General features: G+C 49.6%; 1 protein-coding gene across 8 annotated transcripts in view; it reads right to left on the bottom strand.

The window, feature by feature from the left end:
• The window catches only part of FBXO31 (F-box protein 31), a 44,775-nt gene extending 26,726 nt beyond the window's left edge, over positions 1-18,049 (bottom strand). For 5 of the 8 annotated variants that reach the window (XR_014237437.1, XR_014237438.1, XR_014237439.1 and 2 more), the window contains exons 1-3: positions 17,646-18,049; positions 3,379-3,450; positions 56-142 (exon numbers count right to left, since the gene is read on the bottom strand). Coding sequence is in view for 4 of the 8 variants with exons in the window: in XM_082366871.1 (XP_082222997.1) it covers positions 56-142; positions 3,379-3,450; positions 17,646-17,994 (508 nt within the window). In the remaining 4 variants the exon portion in view is untranslated. Of the gene's footprint in view, positions 1-55; positions 143-3,378; positions 3,451-4,125; positions 4,145-17,645 lie in introns of those variants that run through there. The other 3 variants (XM_082366869.1, XM_082366872.1, XM_082366870.1) reach the window with 3 other exon arrangements.
• Between the last annotated feature and the right edge of the window lie 1,067 nt (positions 18,050-19,116).

Here is a 19,116-nt window from a genome sequence, read left to right as displayed (position 1 = left end):
GCAGCTTCTCGGTCTTGCTCGCCCACAAAAGCGGAAGCCAGCAGGAGATACGTACGGCAGGTGTAAACATCTCTGTATTCCATGTGCTCGTAATCGGGAAGAATTTTCATGAAACGGCCCGACTTCACACGAGGGTTTATACCTGAACAGACACAGCAGGGAAAGGGCTGAAGATGGTTCTGCCTTCTCGACTGTAGAAACCATTTTCACAGGACTCAACACCTGTCCCTCACCGACATCACACGCTTCCCTACATCCTCGACCCCCAGAACCTTGGGAGGCAAGCGGTTGCCAAGGAGGCCGGCCTGGCCAGAAGGAATCGTGGTGACAGGTGTTCCTGTCAGTCAGTGATCCACACCAGGAACTCATGATGGCAGGCCCGCTCGGGACCCCCTCCGGGCTCTCTCCCCATCACCCACCACAATCAGCGGGGCTCACCGAGGTGGGAGGGCAGAGGTCGCAGCTCACAGATATTTGGGGTGACTGTGTAGGGAACCCTGTGCCCCAACTAGGATCCCCAGCTTGCCCGCTGCACATCTGGCATTGTCCTTCACCTGTTGCGTGTGTTTTGTTTTTGACAAAGGACAGTGTTTGCCAGCCTCCTAACTCAATCAGACCCCTTCACCCCTGGATTGAGGTAGCTGACTCTACCATCTAAGCAGGAACTAGGGGCGACTGTCTTCTACCACCTATTCCAGAAGCTAAGTGATTTTCTCCTGGATAAGGCCTTCAAAGCAAATTCACAAAAACACAGTTCCTGCACTGTGAAAATGAAAACTGAAGCTCGCTTTGGCCGGGGCAGATCAAACACTCTGGGGTGCTGATAACAGATAATATGAATCAGTCTCTGGATTTGACAACCATGTTCAAGGGGTTGAGAACCAGCAGTCAAAGAAGTCTCCAGATGTCCTCCTTTGCCTGTGACCTCGCCGTGGCCCTTGTCCCCTCTCCCTGGCCCACCTGGACCTCCCCCTCTCTCCTGCTCACCTGCCCATCCACCTGTGTCCAGATGTCCTCTCCACAGGACAGATGCCCCCAAGGCCCGGGCAACCCCTCTGCCCACAGCTGAGATGAGCTCTGTGGGGGCCTTCATTCTCACACGTGTTCTCCTCTGGGTGCTTCAGCCCCCAACACCTAGCAGGTATGAGCACCTGCCTCCCTCCAGGAGTATTCTGAGGGCTTACAACTCTTAGAGAGAACTCAAGTTGCTTTGAGATGATATCATCAAATGGCCTGACAAACTCAAAAAGCAGTGAGATGATAAGGACTTCTCATATGAGATCCTCATGGAAACAGCTGACCGTCCCAAAAGCCAGGAAACCTCTCGTTTCTGTGCGCTCACACGGACTCCTGTGGGGAGTGTGCCTCTGACTTGGACACGACGCCCACAGCGAGGGCGGCCTCCTGGATTCTCTGCTCTGGGAGACTTAAGACACGGACTCTAGGGAGCAACAGTGGAGCCGAGAGTGGGGCGGGGCCCTGGGGGCACCCCCAGAATGGAGGGCAGGAGGGGAGGGAAGGGGACACAACCACCTTTCCACCCCTGGAACTCCGGGCTTTGCAGGATTCAAAGTGGCACTGTTCTCACCACTGAGACCACAAGACAGGAAGGAGTTACATTTTCACGAGACGTGACCACTCGGGCCCCAAGACCCACTTCCCCTGGAGACACGCATTCTCTTGGGTGGGTGGGACATGAAGCAGAGGCCAGAGAAGAAACCAAAGTGCAAACCTGCCAGTGAAGGAGGAGCGGGAGGCCTTGCGCAGACCAGCCCTGCCCTGGGCTTCAGGACCAAGGACAGGGGCACGCGGGGGCGGGGCAGTGGATTGGGATGGCGTCTGAGGGTGGGTGAGGATGCAGCCCGAGCCCCTCGGCAAGTGGGGAGAAGGGGATACTGGGAGGTGGCCGAAGTGGGGCTGGGACACACAGGGCTCCCAGAGAAGGTGGGAGGGGGCAACAGCCTAGAAGGCACAGCCGAGGGCCAACATCGAGAACCACACGTGCCCAGGGCGGCCGGGGAAGGTCCACGAAGAACTTAGAGCTTCCAACAGGAGATCTCCCCACTCGTGAGCAAATTCTAACCCAGGAACACTGGCCAATCCAACATCCCAAATGGCCACGGGATCGAGGTGGAGAGAAGTCTGATGGGGTGAAGAAATCAGCCCAGATTCGGGGACCAACTGCGCCCCCCCGGGCCGTCTCCCCACACAGCTGATGCTCCGCAGAAGTCCACAGTCTACCTGTGTGGGGGATGCGGGACACAGGAGGCGAGGCGTCTCCCGGGGGGACTCTGAGAGCAGCGAATCCACGGAAACGAGGGAACACAGCAAGCGACAGCAACGAGCGAGCCCTGGCACTGGAAGGAAGCCTCCAGCACGCTGGCTCCCAGCCAGCAGCCCGGCCCCCGGGAAGCCCCTCCATCCTGAATCACACGTTTTTCCGAGCAGGAGCCCGGTCCCAGCCTCTGGGTGTTTAAGTAAGAAGCACCATCTGGTCTAAGTGTTCAGTGCAGAACTGGTGCAGAGTTCAAAAGAATGTGTAAGCCAAAATCTACCAAGACGGTTTTAAGATGAACACTTAAGGTCCTTTTCAGAGAGGTCAACAGGTCAACCTTAGGCCAAAGAGAAGCGGGCCGTCATGATCCTTCTTACCCTGTCCTTTACTACCAGCCCCGAGCATTAACAACACACGCCACACCCCGCTGGGCAGGGACAGGCGGGCTGCTCCCCGCGGGACTGTGTGCCCACTGCCCCTGGGCGACGTCAGTGCCAACAGACACCCTCACAGCCTCACGCAAAGGGCCCTGAGGAAGGGCCAGCAGAGAGGTGCTTGGGGCTGGGGGCTCTAGGCATCACAGAGCGTTGCTGGCGACTCTGGAAAGCAAAGGGGCGGGGACAAGAAATGGGGGCGCTGGGAGACTCAACGTGCCTGCAGGAAACAAGCCAAGGAAGGGCCGGGGCTGGTGCGGTCAGGGTGGCGAGGAGGGGCCCTGGCAGCTGTCACGGCCGCATGTCACAGTCGCTCCTGGGGTCCACGTCTCCAACCAGGCTGCAGGCCTGGGATCTAGAGACACGGGCACCTCCAAGCACACCAGAGCTGTTTCCAGGGCAGCCACGTTTCCCAGAGGATAGACACCTTCATCCACCTGCGCTGCAAAATCAGGGTCATGATTCACTCAGAAAGGGAGAAGAGAGCCCCTGACCTTTTCAGTGCTGTTTACTACCAGCTCTGTCTCTACAATGTCAAAACTGAATTTAAAGGGTATCTGAGAACAGACCTGTGGGCTGAGGGCCATGGACTTTTATTTTCCGTGGCTGATGTCACTGAGCACCTGCTTCTGGAACAAGTTAACAGAAGATGGTGACAGATTAACTTACACTTCGCGTAGACGTCTCGACAAGACACGCCCGTGATCTCCAGCTTCCTCAAGTTTTCACAAACGCCGTACTCTGCAACAAGAAACGTTTGCTGGAAATTACAGTCAAGAAGTCATAAAGCAGCAGAAATATTAATAGACGTATGGGTGGGGGTGGAGCAGGCATGCCTCAGCCTTGGCCTTGTCTTCTCAGCCTGACCCTTCTTTCACTGTGGAGATTTCATGGGCCTTCTCCACATTCAGTCAACACCCTCACTCACCAATGAAGCCACTATTCTATTTTTAGGTAACACCACTCTGAATGAAATAGCAACCTGCCATGTCTATTCTGATAAGCTCTAGAAACCTAATCTCTCAAACCCACAACCAGACATCCTGGTTTATGACCACGGTGTGGCAGAAACTCAGAGTCTGGAGACGATGCGAGTTCCCATGGAAATGAGACCACCACTGGTGTCAGGGTTCCACGAAGGCCCCCCCTAACCCCCGACTGATTCTGTTAAACGAAGACACAGCTGGGGCTGCCCAGGACGGCCTTGAAGCAAAACCCTGACACCCACCTCCACGGCCAGTGCTCTGCCCCACCTCGGGGAGAGAAACCCAGGCTTGGAGAGGTTGGTGACTCAGCAGTCCTTCCAGAAGGGGGACTGCAGTCTGGCCAGCAAAAGGCTGTCCACCTCATCACATCACAGACCCCACCCCGGCCCCAAGGCCTGGTCTTTTCAGCGGAATGGATGACGACACTAACCCAACGCTTCAGTGAGGATTTTGACCATATCCAAGCCAAGCTCAAGATGCAGACGGTGGAGAAACTAGTTGGGGCAAGGCGGTTAGCACCTGGCAAACCTCCCCGAGATGGGCCTGCCCGACGGTGCTGCTTTCCCTGCTTCCACTGCTGAAGAACAGACCACGGCCTTGCTCGTCATCAGACAAAAACACACGTTTTATCCTCCTGCCAGGAAGAATGTGGACTCCGCTCTGGAGTGTTATGCAAGTTACAAGAACTTGTGAGGAACAGATAATGAAATGTGCTTGTTTGTGACCTTGGACGGGGTGACACCTGCATGTCACGTGAGTCACCAGCAACTGAGAGGCCCCGGTTTGTCAAAATCCTTGCAGACCATGCCAGGGACCAGCTGGAAGGGCCACTCCCGCCCCGGGCGGCGACCAGCTGGAGCTGGTCTACCGCGCTCTTGAGAAGAGCTCTGCTCCACGCTGAGCTGTCTTCATGATCCCCCGTCTGCTCTGGGATGTCCACAAGGCCAGGTGGCCCTCCTGACGGCCACAGCGGCTGTCACCACCTCGTGTGCTCTCCATAAACAGCGTCCTTCCCTCGCACCAACCAGGCACTCCAAAACCCTCACCGCACAAGACTGGTGCCTCGGTTTGTTTCCCGTGTGGTGTGCAAAGGACAGCTCCCCTCCCGGTTCCAGCAGTGACCAGCGCACGTGGTACACGAGGTGCGCCTCTTGCTGCCTCGTTGACGAGACAGTTTGGGAGCCGGGGTTGGGGGGGGCAGGTAGTCTTCTCTGAACCACGCGCTTTAGTGATACATGTGGACACTTTGCCGGTGAGATGCAGGGCACAGACCCAAGGCGCATCCGAGTGTGCCCCGGCGGCCTGCAGCACACTGAAGCAGCAGTGCCGCCCCACAGCATCTGCCGAGCCAGTGGGTGATTTTCGCATCTGAGCCCAGCGATCCTCCGACCTGCTAGAGACAATGCACCACCTCCCAGCACCCGCTCAGACTTCCAAGCAAGTCTAAGGTTTTTAGCCAGGATGACCAAACTGTCAAGAATCTCTGCACGTCGTGTCAAGAAAAGGTGCTGCTAATATCACACAAGAGATGAACCTGCACGAGCAGACAAACCATCCACAGAAATGTCACTAACAATCAGAAGAAAAGCAAAAGTATGATGCAGTGCTAATAAATACAGCAATGCTTAGTGGGTTTTTCTTAATGTTCCCAAAAGATAATAAAATCACCGAAGCGGAACAATGTCATTCTGACCCAACTGCTCCTTCAAGAAATGTTCAGTATTTTTCACATGATGGAAAAATCTTTTTTTTTAAACAGTGGCTCAGAACAATTCCACATCCTCTGACTGTTCCATAAACCTTCCCATAAGTCATCAGGGAAAGTGCCCTTAAAAGAGCATTAAGGCCAGTGTACATGCAGCACCACAGATCCTTCCCCCTAGAAAAACTCACCAGCGTTAACACCATCTTACCCAAGACCAGCGTTAACGCCGTCCTACCCAAGATGGTTAAAGTTAGCACAGCAAACCGTGCTGCCCACAGCTGCTTTCTAAGTGCCAAATTTGGGTTGCAGGCTGCCGATTCAAATACTTTCCTTGCTACTCTATGACATACAGTAGCTTGTGAAAGTCTGTTTTGAAAGTGTCTGCTCCAAAAATGGCAACAAGTAAAAAAAAGTTGGGAAGGGGGAGAAAAATGGGTGAGCTGGACTTGAGGAAATTTAGATTAACCATGGAATTACCATATGATACAGCTATATCCTATTTCTGGGTACATACCCAAAAGAGATGAAAGCAGAGACTCAGAGATGTTTGTACACCCATGTTTATAGCAGCACTATTCACAATAGCCAAGAAGGGGAAACAACCCAAGTGCCCATCGATGGAGGTTAGATAAGCAAAACAGGGTCCATCCATGCAATGGAATATTATTCAGCCTTAAAAAGGAAGGAGAGTCTGACACCTGCTATAGCCTGGCCGAACCTTGAGGACGTTGTGCTGAGTGAGATAAGCAGTCACAAAAGGACAATATTGTACGATTCCACTTATATGAGGTCCCTATAGAATAGTCAAATTTCACAGAGACAGAAAGTAGAATGGTGAGTGCAGGGGCTGAGGAAGGAAAAACGGGGAGTCAGTGTTTAATGGGGACTGAGTGTCAGCTGGATAAGATGGAAAAGTTCTGAAGATGATGGTGGTGACGGCTGCACAACAGTGTGAACATACTTAATGCCACTAAACTGTAGCTTAAAAATGGTTAAAGTGGTAAATTTTACTTTGTGTATATGTTACCACAATAAAAAAATTAAGTTGCCACTTCAAATACTCCAATCAGAAAATTTCCAGAAAGCTATTGAACAAATGTTTTGCCAAGACGGAAAAACAGCCCAGGAATCTGGGCCAAGTCGACACTGAAGCTGCATCCTCTGGTGACCTGACTGCCAGGGGCGCACTTCCTGTCCAGTGAGGTCAGTACTGTGTGACGGGCGTTACCGAAAACCCCTGCTCCCAGAGCATGTGTCTGAATGTGCAGGAAGTCTATTCAGTCTCTGCGGGTGGGAATGGGTGAGAAGAGTTTTCTCTCTCCCTCTTTTCCACTCTCTTGCCCCTACAGGAGAACGCAAGGAACACACACTGCTTCCTGAGGCAACTTCCCTCGAAGAGAAGACTAACGGAGATTAATGGAGGCAGTACCTGTGCCAGCCGTGGCTGAGACGTGCACACACTCTGCATCGGAATGGAAGATGACAAAGTTAACATCATAATTCTATGCACTGCACCAGCCCTGGCACCTGCAATTAGAGGGAACTTAGCCCCATGCTCCCCATAAATGCCACTTATGAGGGTCCCTGCCACGTTGGAAGGGCACAGCACTAAGACAGTCTCTGAAGCAAGCTGGTGGGCACACAAGATAAGGCTGGAAAGGGGGTGGTCTCCTGGTCCTGCCAGAGCCGGGAGTCCACAGGAAATGCAGAAGCACTGAAGAGTCTCAGGTAGAAAAGCAGCCTGGACCAGGTAACCTGTGGGTGGAGCCAGCGGAGACACACCTGGAGACGCAGGTGGGGGGGGTCCCGTGAGGAGGTCACTGCACCACCAGGTAAGGCAGAGGTGGCAGGAAAGGATGGGGGAGCCCAGCTGGAACCCAGCTGTGGCCCCCGGCAGGCAGGAGAGAGTGGGAGGAGGAAGAGTGGAGGAGCGCTGCGGGCTTGTTTCCCACCTGCTGTAAACTCACACAGTTTTCCAAGTAAAGCCAAAAGGCAGTATTGATTGGAAATTTAGCGCATTTTTGTTTGCACTAAATTAGGGGATAACTATATCCCTTAATAAAATATGGTTAAAACTTTATTTCCGAGGGACTCCCCTGGTGGTCCAGTGGTAAAGAATACGCCTTCCAACGCAGGGGACTCGGGTTCGATCCCTGGTGGGGGAACTAAGATCCCACATGCCGCGGGACAACTAAGTCCGCGCGCCACAACAATTGAGCTCGCGTACCTCAACGAGAGAGCCCCCGGGCCGCAAACTAGAGAGCCCACGCGCCCTGGAGCCTGCGCACCACAACTAGAGAGAGAAAACCCGCACGCCACAACTAGAGAGAAGCCCTCGCGCCGCAAGGAAGAGCCCGCGCCAAAATGAAAGATCCCACGTGTCGCAACTAAGACCCAACGCAGCCAAAAAAATAAATAAATAAGGAAAATAAATAAATAAAAACCTTTACTTCTGAGGCTGAAAAAGGAGGCAGAGGCAGGGGTGGGAGCTGGTGGGGAGGGGGCTCCGCCAGGCTCAGGGGTGTCAGGCAACTGGCCCCCAGGCTTCCTGACACAGCTGCTCCGAGGACACCCCTGCAACAGCAGAGTGCTGGTTCCAAACCCCTGTGTGTCCCCCAGCTCGCCGCTTTCCTTAGCTATTACTATAACTGCATGAAATGCCTTTTTTTTTTTTTTTTTTTAATAATGTAGCAGATCTGGAAAAACACTGAGCAGCTAGCTCATCCTAGGATGGGAAGAATGTGAAAACCAAAACCTGGATACAGCCCATAGGCATCTCCTATTCAACACCTAGAATATTCGGAATGCTAACCAATAGTTCCCAAGGACAGCTGACAGCGCCTACATACTCAACGCGACTCCTTCCCAACCGGCTCCACCCCTGCAAAGATGAACAGTCTTGGTGCCCACAGCAGCCTCGAGAAGCCTCGCCCTGCCAGCCAGAGGACGCGGACCCTGTCCAGCTCCACGACAGGTATCCCTGGCCAAGGGAGCCCCACTCCAGCTGAGGCCCACCTGTCATGCCCGGACACTTCTTCCTGGTGCACGCACACCCTCTCGGTCTCGCCACCCACTCGTGAGACCAGGAGGTAAGCAGAGTCTGACTCTGCCATCACCTCACCCCGGACCCCTTCTCAGATTTCAGACACTTCTCGACTCCCCACTAACACTCCTCAGACAGGCTTGGCTATTCTGGGTTTCCTCCCCTGTCCATCAGCACCGGGAGGACAGTGAGGGTGTCACTGGCAAAGGATGCTGACTCATGAGTTAGAACCCAGCTCGCCTCCTGACCGGTCTTGGGTTTCTCACAGGACACCTGTTCCTCCAAAGTCCCAAAGATGCCCTTGTATTTGCACACTCTTTCCAGCCAGAAAGACAAACCAAGATCCTCAAATGCATTATGTAATCACTTTGCAAACACAGTGAAACAGTGAAAACGGCCCATCGGTTCTTCCTGGCAAGGCAACCATATCTGTCCAATTAAACATGGCCAGGGGGAAATCTTCACTCGGTGCTTTCTGGGGGCCAGGTCAACTTCCCAGCTCGCTTTTTTAAGGTTAGCAATGTCCCTCAGAGGCACCGTTTTCCTTTACCCTTTCCTACTTTGCTAACCGGAAGGATCAGGTTTCTCTGTGAAGCAGCGGATGAGATTCGACTTCCAAAAATAAAGAGACTGTAGTCCTGACAATCAGCAAAGCAGAGGAAAAGGATAAATGTTTCCCTACAATTCTGAGAGCCTGCTATATGTCCAGGAGGTGGCCTGCTTTCCTCTTCTCATGGTTGAGGCAGGTACGCTTCTACTACTTCAACACCGCCCACCCCAGCCCCAAAACAGGAAGGCTCAACAAGCAACTGCTTAACAAGAGACATAAAATATGCCCAAAGCCGACTTCAAAGCCAACAACTTGCCCATTTCACCTCTTCCCAAGATGACCCTTCCAATTTCAGCCATGTTTAACAAAAGCCACATTTCTCACATTTCACATCAGCATATCAAACAGAATAGAAAGCGTTTTCTTCTGCATGCAAATACAAAATTAAATGTTGGTTTTTAACTTCCGATTTCTGTCATAAAGCTCATACATTATGGGAAAAGGGTATTTCTAATTATGATGGAATTTAAGCCCACTTTAGACTTACAACTGATCAAAATATTATACAAATATTATTCCAGGTGTCATTAAAACACTTACCATCAAGGGAAGAAATGGACAAATTATATATTATAAATTCAAAACCTCACTCTCTGTCTCAATATTTAAGAGTTTGGTGTAGAAGGGAAAATACACGTGTGAGCATTTCCTTTGCATTTCCTTTGCTTTTAAATGTTTCTTTTGTTATTATTTGAATGTTCTGATTTAGAACCATGGTCTGAATTTTCTAAACGCCTTAGCCTCAGGTAGACCAGCCAGCATTTCAAAATTCACCAACTAAACAGTGAAGTGTTAACCAAGAAAAGCCTCCTCTGGGTCAAAGGCAAAGAACAGACTGGGCTTCTACGCTATGCTCTGAGAAATGATGGCTTATTTATACCCCACATGCCAGTAACTGCAGGAGGCCTGAAGCCAAAGGAGGGATGCATCAAAACATTGCTCGGCTCCTGACCCCGCGCCCACCCTGCAAGCTGGGGTTGCTCTGGTTTGGTTTCCCGTAAGAGGGAAAATAGCGCCTATTTGGTGTATTTGCCCCCAAAACAGGAGCACAGACTGGGCCTCTCAGTAGCAACTTTCTGTCACCCGCCCACAGAAATACCACTGAAAATAGTTAATCAAATAGCTCCAACAGGCAGGGGGCTCAAAAGACCAAATTCTATAAAAACAACTGATTTATTATTGTTGACTTATTATTGCTAGGACACTGAAAATTGTGAGATTCTCACCAAGCGCTATAAAGCCTTCTCATTTTAAGTTTGTAGTGTCCCTACCCACCCCTGCCCCTGAGTCATCCTCTCATTTTACGACGAGCCACTGACATGCTCGCCCTGCCCGTGCCCTGGAAGTCCATCACGGCCCAAAACGCTCTGAAGCAATAAAACACAGGTGCGTGGCACCCTCCTCCCTGTGCCCCTTTCTGTGGCTTGTCTTCTCCTCTGGGAAACCCAATTATCAAAATACAGAAAGCAAACGTGTAAACACTGAGTAGTAAACGTGCAGACCCACTAACGTCTCACTCACCTTCCCAAGACACTAACAAATGGAAGCACCATTGTGCCGTGTCAGGGCCGGACCTGGAGCTTCTGGGCCAGGAAACCTGCTGGGCTAGGACCACCCACCTCTTGCTCACCAAGGTTGGGAGCACTTTGGTTTCTGCCTCTGTGGACATGACTTTGGCCTTAACACCCACCATAACCAAATGTCTACTTCGGGATGGAAGAAGTTTGGGGCGCAGGGAAATAAGATCAGACTTGTCTCACACACGACTATTATTATACATATTCCAGTCATAATTAGACTAACCCTATGAGATGCCTATGAATGACACACGGAACTGCCAACCATCCAATGTTGGACCCAGATGAGCTGGAAATGAAAGCTACCAAAATGAACTAGTGAAACTGAAGACCTTCATAACCTCGGGACAACAATGATTACTTAAACCCAAAGTTAAAAGTGCGTAACTTTGATTAACGCTGTAACTTTTGCAAAAGTCACTTTGACTAAAGCGGTAACTTTTGCAAAAGTCACTGTAAATGAAGTTAAAAAGCAAAAGACTGGGCTTCCCTGGTGGCGCAGTGGTTGAGAATCTGCCTGCTAATGCAGGGGACATGGGTTCGAGACCTGGTCTGGGAAGATGCCACATGCCGCAGAGCAACTAGGCCCGTGAGCCACAACTACTGAGCCTGCGCGTCTGGAGCCTGTGCTCCACAACAAGAGTGGCCACGATAGTGAGAGGCCCGCGCACTGCAATGAAGAGTGGCCCCCGCTTGCCACAACTAGAGAAAGCCCTCGCACAGAAACGAAGACCCAACACAGCCAAAAATAAATAAATAATAAAAATAAGTGAATTAAAAAAAAAAAAAGCAAAGGACTGTTGACTATGAGAAAATGTTTTGCGTATATTAAACAGAAATCGACCCAGATTAAATAAATAAAACCCACAAATCAATAAGAAAAAATAACGATAGAGAAAAAGGGCAAAGATTAAGGATACACAAATAAGAGAAATCCAAATTGCCTATAATTTTATTTCTTAAATGTGCATCTTCACGAGTTATCAGCCATCTGCAAATTAAAATGAGATGTTTCTCACCCAGATTGACACAGATTTTTAGAAATGAATCATTCAAACTAGAAAGAATTTAGAGGACATTGGATTAAATGAGATAACTTAAAGAACCCAGACCACAAAGACAGCTACTTTGTGAATAAACACAGAGCATTCCTGTCATTTTCGGTGACTTGCCTGTGCACACCCTCGTGACAGGTGTGCAAAGAGGAAAATACAACTATGTTATATTTGGAGTGAAGAATCACTCCAAAAAAATAACTGGTCAGTATCTAGTAAAACTGCAAATCTCACAGCCCAATACCCCGGCAACACCACTTCTGGATATATTCCTTAGAGAAATTTACAAATTTATCTGCATCTGAAGACACGTAAGAGCTTGTTCGCTGTAACACTGTGTACACTGTATGAAAAAAATAAAAATGAGCAAAGGAACACATGTGGTCTCTTCAAATTATGAACCACCACATAGTGTTCAAGAAGACTGAACCAGACTTAAACGTATTAACATGGACAGAATTTAAAAACACAAGTTGACAGGGGGAAAAGGCAGATGCACAATACTTATGGTATGATATATTTCTTAAAATTAAAGTACCATAAAACAATGTTATACATTGGGGATGTTACAGGAGTATGTATATACAAGTAAACTCAACCCACAATAGTGGTTGCTTCTTGGGAGTGGGAAGGAGAGGGGTGATCAGGAGGGACTTAAATGCTGGCTGAGAGGTTTTCTTTTAAAAAAGGTAGAGATTTCAAAAGCAAATATGACAGAAGACTTAACTGTTATTTATTGGGGATGACTAGGAATATGCCTGTTTTACCATGTTTGTTTTTCATTTTTTTAATTTCTCAAAGTGAAAATTCTCCTAGCTGCTAAGCCACCTTGGTGAAGAAGAGACCTTGATCCTACCGTCACGGTGTCTGCTGTCCCAGGAAAGCTGAACTGAGAAGCACAGAAGCAGGAAAAGAAGGAACGAAGAGTCCTTCTCTGTCTGCCCCCCAAAGTCTGTCTACATCTTCATGAGGACTTCTTATGCTTCTACTAGCAATTCTAAGAATTTGCCCTGAGCTGTACCTCCAGTTAATTTTACTATGTGGCATACCTTTGAGTTTTCTGGTTATACAGAAGTCTTCCGTCACTCTCTCTTGCTACATACCTTACAGTTTCCCCAGAGACAACACCCGGAGACCACCACACAGGTTTGGCTGACTGATGGAGAAACTCCACAAAGGAACATCTGTGATGAACCTGGGTCTCACAGGTGTACAAAATGCAAAACAAAGCAAATGAAAAGGTGGAACTCTCTTTGCCTCTATTTTAAAATGTCAAAAGAAACTCACTTGCCAAATAGATGACAAAAGGTTAATACTGCTAATATTCAAAGAAAAGAGAATGAAAAGAAATGAAGACAGCCTAAGAGACCTCTGGGACAACATTAAACGCACCAACATTTGCATGATTCGGTCCCAAAAGGAGAAGAGAGAGAGAAAGGACCTGAGAAAATATTTGAAGAGATTATAGTCGAAAACTTCCCTAACATGGGAAAGGAAATAGCCACCCAAGTCCAGGAAGCACAGAGAGTTCCAGGCAGGATAAATCCAAGGAGAAACACACCAAGACACATAGTAATCAAACTGACAAAAATTAAAGACAAAGAAAAATTATTAAAAGCAACAAGGGAAAAACGACAAATAACATACAAGGGAACTCCCATAAGGTGAACAGCTGATTTCTCAGCAGAAACTCTACAAGCCAGAAGGGAGGGGCATGATATATTAAAAGTGATGAAAGGGAAGAACCTACAACCAAGATTACTCTACCCGGCAAGCTTTACAGACAAGCAAAAGCTAAGAGAATTCAGCACCACCAAACCAGCTCTACAACAAATGCTAAAGGAACTTCTCTAAGTGGGAAACAAGAGAAGAAAAGGGACTTCCCTGGTGGCGCAGTGGTTAAGAATCCACCTGCCAATGCAGGGGACACGGGGTCGAGCCCTGGTCCGGGAAGATCCCACATGCCGTGGAGCAACTAAGCCCGTGCGCCACAACTACTGAGCCTGCGCTCTAGAGCCTGTGAGCCACAACTACTGAGCCCACATGCTACAACTACTGAAGCCCGCGCACCTAGAGCCCACGCTCTGCAACAGCAGAAGCCACCACACTGAGAAGCCCACACACCGCAGAGAAAGCCCATGCGCAGCAATGAGGACCCAACGCAGCCAAAAATAAATAAATAAATAAATAAAAAATTTTTTAAATGTAAAAAAACAAGAGAGAAGAAAAGGACGTACAAAAACAAACCCAAAACAATTAAGAAAATAGTAATAGTAACATACATACCGATAATTACCTTAAATGTGAATGGATTAAACGCTCCAACCAAAAGACACAGGCTCACTGAATGGATACAAAAACAAGACCCATATATATGCTGTCTACAAGAGACCCACTTCAGACCTAGGGACACATACAGACTGAAAGTGAGGGGATGGAAAAAGATATTCCAAGCAAATGGAAATCAAAAGAAAACTGGAGTAGCAATACTCATATAAGATAAAATAGACCTTAAAATAAAGAATGTTACAAGAGACAAGGAAGGACACTACATAATGATCAAGGGATCAATCCAAGAAGAAGATATAACAAGTATAAATATATATGCACCCAACAAAGGAGTACCTCAATACATAAGGCAAATGCTAACAGCTATAAAGAGGAAATTAACAGTAATACAATAATAGTGGGGGACTTTAACACCTCACTTACACCAATGGACAGATCATCCAAACAGAAAATTAATTAGGAAACACAAGCTTTAAATGACACGATAGATCAGATAGATTTAATTGATATTTATAGCACATTCCATCTGAAAACAGCAGATTACACTTTCTTCTCAAGTGCACACGGAACATTCTCCAGGATAGATCACATCTTGGGTCACAAATCAAGCCTCAGTGAATTTAAGAAAATTTAAATCATATCAAGCATCTTTTCCGACCACAATGCTATGAGATTAGAAATAAATTACAGGGAAATAAATGTAAAAAACACAAACAAATGGAGGCTAAACAATACATTACTAAATAACCAAGAGATCACTGAAGAAATCAAAGAGGAAATCGAAAAATACCTCAAGACAAATGACAACGAAAACACGACGATCCAAAACTTATGGGATACAGCAAAAGCAGTTCTAAGAGGGAAGTTTATAGCAATACTTACCTCAAGAAACAAGAAAAATCTCAAATAAACAATCTAACCTTACAGCTAAAGGAACTAGAGAAAGAAGAACAAACAAAACCCAAAGTTAGCAGGAGGAAAGAAATCATAAAGATCAGAGCAGAAATAAATGAAATAGAAACAAAGAAAGCAATAGCAAAGGTCAATAAAACTAAAAGCTGGTTCTTTAAGAAGATAAACAAAATTGATAAACCTTTAGTCAGACGCATCAAGAAAAAGAGGGAGAGGACTCAAATCAATAAAATTTGAAATGAAAAAGGAGAAGTTACAATGGACACCGCAGAAATACAAAGCATCATAAGAGACTACTACAGGCAACTCTACGCCAATAAAATGGACAACCTGGGAGAAATGGACAAATTCTTAGAAAGGTATAACCTTCCAAGACTGAACCAGGAAGAAACAGAAAATACGAACAGACCAATCACAAGTAATGAAATTGAAACTGTGATTAAAAATCTTCCAACAAACAAAAGTCCAGGACCAGATGGCTTCACAGGTGAATTCTATCAAATATTTAGAGAAGAGCTAACACCCATCCTTCTCAAACTCTTCCAAAAAATTGCAGAGGAAGGAACACTCCCAAACTCATTCTATGAGGCCACCTGATGCCAAAACCAGACAAAGATACTATAAAAAAGAAAATTACAGACCAATATCACTGATGAGTACAGATGCAAAAATATTCAACAAAATACTAGCAAACAGAATCCAACAACACATTAAAAGGATCATACACCATGATCAAGTGGGACTTATCCCAGGGATGCAAGAATTCTTCAATATACGCAAATCAATCAATGTGATACACCATATTAACAAATTGAAGAATAAAAACCATATGATCGGGCTTCCTGGGTGGCGCAGTAGTTAAGACTCCTCCTGCCAATGCAGAGGACATAGGCTCGAGCCCTGGTCTGGGAAGACCCAACATGCCGCGGAGCAACAAAGCCCACGCGCCACAACTACTGAGCCTGCGCTCTAGAGCCCGCCAGCCACAACTACTGAGCCCGCATGCCACAACTACTGAAGCCCACGTGCCCTAGAGCCCGTGCTCCGCTACAAGAGAAGCCACCGCAATGAGAAGCCCCCACCCCACAACAAAGAGTAGCCCCCGCTCACCGCAACTAGAGGAAGCCTGCACACAGCAACAAAGACCCAAAGCAGCCCAAAATAAATGAACAAAATAAATAAATTAAAAACCAAACAAAAAACCCGTATGATCATCTCAATAGATGCAGCAAAATCTTTTGACAAAATTCAACACCCATTTATGATTAAAAACTCTCCAGTAAGTGGGGATAGAGGGAACTTACCTCAACATAAAAAAAAAAAAAATACTGCTAATATTCAACGAGCTCTTACTAATTTTTAAGACAAAATAAACTCCCTAAGAAAAAAAGAGACCAAAAAAACCAAAACAAAACACAAACATGGAATTCACAAGAGGTGAAATTAAAATGGCCAAGAAGCATCATAACCATTTAGGGGGTGAGGGCTTCATCTGCATCATCCCATTTAACCCTCAAAGTCACCCTATGGGAGCAGCACTTGCCAATAACACTTGGGAAGGTGAAGCAGCGTCTTCAGGATCTCAGAGCAGATTAAACAGATTACAAATCAGTCTTGACCACTGAGCCTTATGGCAGAAAGAAGATGACTGACTGATCCCCTGCTGGGAAGGATTTCGGGAAAGCGGCCTTCTCATGCAGTCTTCCTGGGGGTGCAAATACCAACAGCTGGGCAATGAGTACCTAAGGTGTTATCAGTGTGCACACCCTACTGCCCCTACAACCCCACTTTGGGAAGTACACTCCAAGAAGATAATCTCAGAAGTTCTAAAAGGTACATGTAAGTCCCATGAACTCCTATAAAATGCACAAAGGCACTCTTGATAGCACTGTTTACAGCAAGAAAAAACTGCAAACTTAAAAGTCTATCAGTAAGGGACTAGTCTGTGGCATACATAGACAGTGGAACACTATTAAGATTTTTTATACTAAATTTTTCCAAAATTTTAAGAGTGGCTTATCTTTGATTGCAGGGGTCCCGGAAGATATTTTACTCTCTTCCCTTTGTTGTCCTTCACTGTTTGATTTTTTTTTCTTACCTATTGTTTTTACCAAAACATGAGAGCTTACTGAACATCAGAGATCTATCAACGTTTAAATGAACAGAGAGACTTGAACTGTGGAATAGGCAAAGCTTTCTTCCTGGGATTTGTTACAAAACTACTCACTATCCTCACTTCGGCCACCACCATCCCTGAGGGGGGCATTAGCCCCCTGCAGCACTGCCCGGCTCCACCCACCGCTCCACAGACCAGGTCCTCGCCCTCAGGAGACACTCCAAACCCTCGGGCTCCCCTAACTATCCAAGTTCACCCTCATCGTTCCCGTCAGCTCCGCCCCCAAGGACTGGGGACCAAGGACAGACGTCAGCTTGCTCCCCGGCCTAAACCCAGCCCCAGCTCGCGTCACTGCCCTCGGCGTCCTGGCCCCCGCAGCTGGGGGACCCCTCACCCCTCTCTGAGCACCCCATGCAGGCAGAACCCGGTCCGCCGCCCACGCGGAACTCCACCGCGCCCGGAACCCGCGGTCCCGGGTCTGTGGCAGAGCCCCCCGGGGTCACAGCACGCCCCGGCGGCCGGGACCCTCCCCCTGGAGCCCCGTTCCAAGGCAGGTGCCCTTCCAGAGCCCGTGGTGACCCCACCCAGAGCTTCCCCCGGCCGAGCCCCCTCCACCAGGCCCCGCCCCGACGCACTTACTTACCCTCCCGGCAGCGCCGCCTCCAGATGGTGTCGGTGTGCAGGATGCGCCGGAACTTGGTGCAGACCTGGGCCAGGCTGGGCAGGTCGGTGCCGGGCAGCGAAGCGAAGATCTCCACAAGCAGCTCGGGCGGCAGCTCCAGCAGCGAGCAGCGTGGGGGCGACGAGGGGCCCGCGCTCCGGCCGCCCCCCGCCCCGGCCAGCGCCGCCGCGCCCGCCTCGATGCGCTCTTCCTCGGGGTCCGTGTCCGGCTCGCTGTCGGCCGCTGCCGCCTCGGCCGGGCCCCGGCGCTGCTGGCGGCGCCGGCATCCCCGCGACGGGCCCACGCCGCAGAGGCGAGCGCACACCGCCATGCCGGCGACTGACGGCCGCCTCGTCGCCGCCGCCGGTGCGCACGCGCCGCCAGAGAGCCGAGCCCCGCCCCACCAGCAAGGGAGCCTATCCCCGCCCCGGTGAGAGTCGAACCCCGCCCCCTGGAGAGCCGAGCCCCGCCCTCCGGAGGATCCGAGCCCCTGCCCCTAGAAAGCAAGGCACGCCCCTGGGATTCGAGCCACGCCCCTCCCTACTTTCAAGCCACGCCCCCAGTGCATAGGCGACCTCGCCGTCTACGGCTTGGCCCCGCCCACTAGGGGGGACCTGCAAAGACCTGGGCCGAACCCGAACGCCTCCCGCCTACCCCCGCCCTCCCCGTGTCATTGGGACCGTCTCCCCGTGGCCCCACGACCCCACGACCCCCGGGGGGACCGGCGCCTGGGCAGCAAATGGCGCGCTGTCGGGTGTGAGGGCCGAACTTACCACCTCCCGAGTATGGGGCTGACGCGCTCTTCCTGAGATCAGCCCCGAACACCCTACGGGGCACCTCCCCCCAACCCAGAATGCCCCAGGAAGGTCCGAAGGGCCCCCGCGGAACCCCCCAGGAAGGCCCAAGGTAGCCCCCCAAGAACCCCCCCCAGCACCCTTCCATGAAGAATCCTCCAGGAAAGCCCAGAGGACACTGCTCCGAGGACCTCCCAGGAAGGCCTGGAGGAGCCCACCAGAACTCCCCAGAGGACCCCAAGAACTTCACGCTAGGTGTGTAGTCTGTCTGATCTTGCTGTGCCCTAGTTACCTTATTTACTGGGTTCTGCAGGCTGACTGGGGCCTAGGGCGGGGGTGGAGAATGTGCAGACCTTCTCCTGACAGTGGCTTCACCTTAAGGAGCACTGATAACAAGAAACTGACCAGAGAGTAGGGCCAAGGGTATGGATGTGATTACAAGATTACAGGATTATAGGAGTCTCCGCCTGGGTGGGCCCAACTCCTTTCTGGTCAAGACTGACTTCAATGCCCTGAAGTGCTGGAGAGCCCTTCAGGAGCCCAAAAGGAAGACTAACCAGAGCCCAAAAGGAAGTTAAGAATCCACAGACCACCCCATTCTGGTCAGTGTTTCTATTTCTACTCAAATAGAAAATAGTGACCGCGCAGTTCCCTGGGCC

Source organism: Balaenoptera borealis (assembly GCF_965194805.1).
Source record: "Balaenoptera borealis genome assembly, chromosome: 19".
NCBI lineage: Eukaryota > Metazoa > Chordata > Mammalia > Artiodactyla > Balaenopteridae > Balaenoptera > Balaenoptera borealis.
This window is presented reverse-complemented; position numbering and strand designations above follow the sequence as displayed.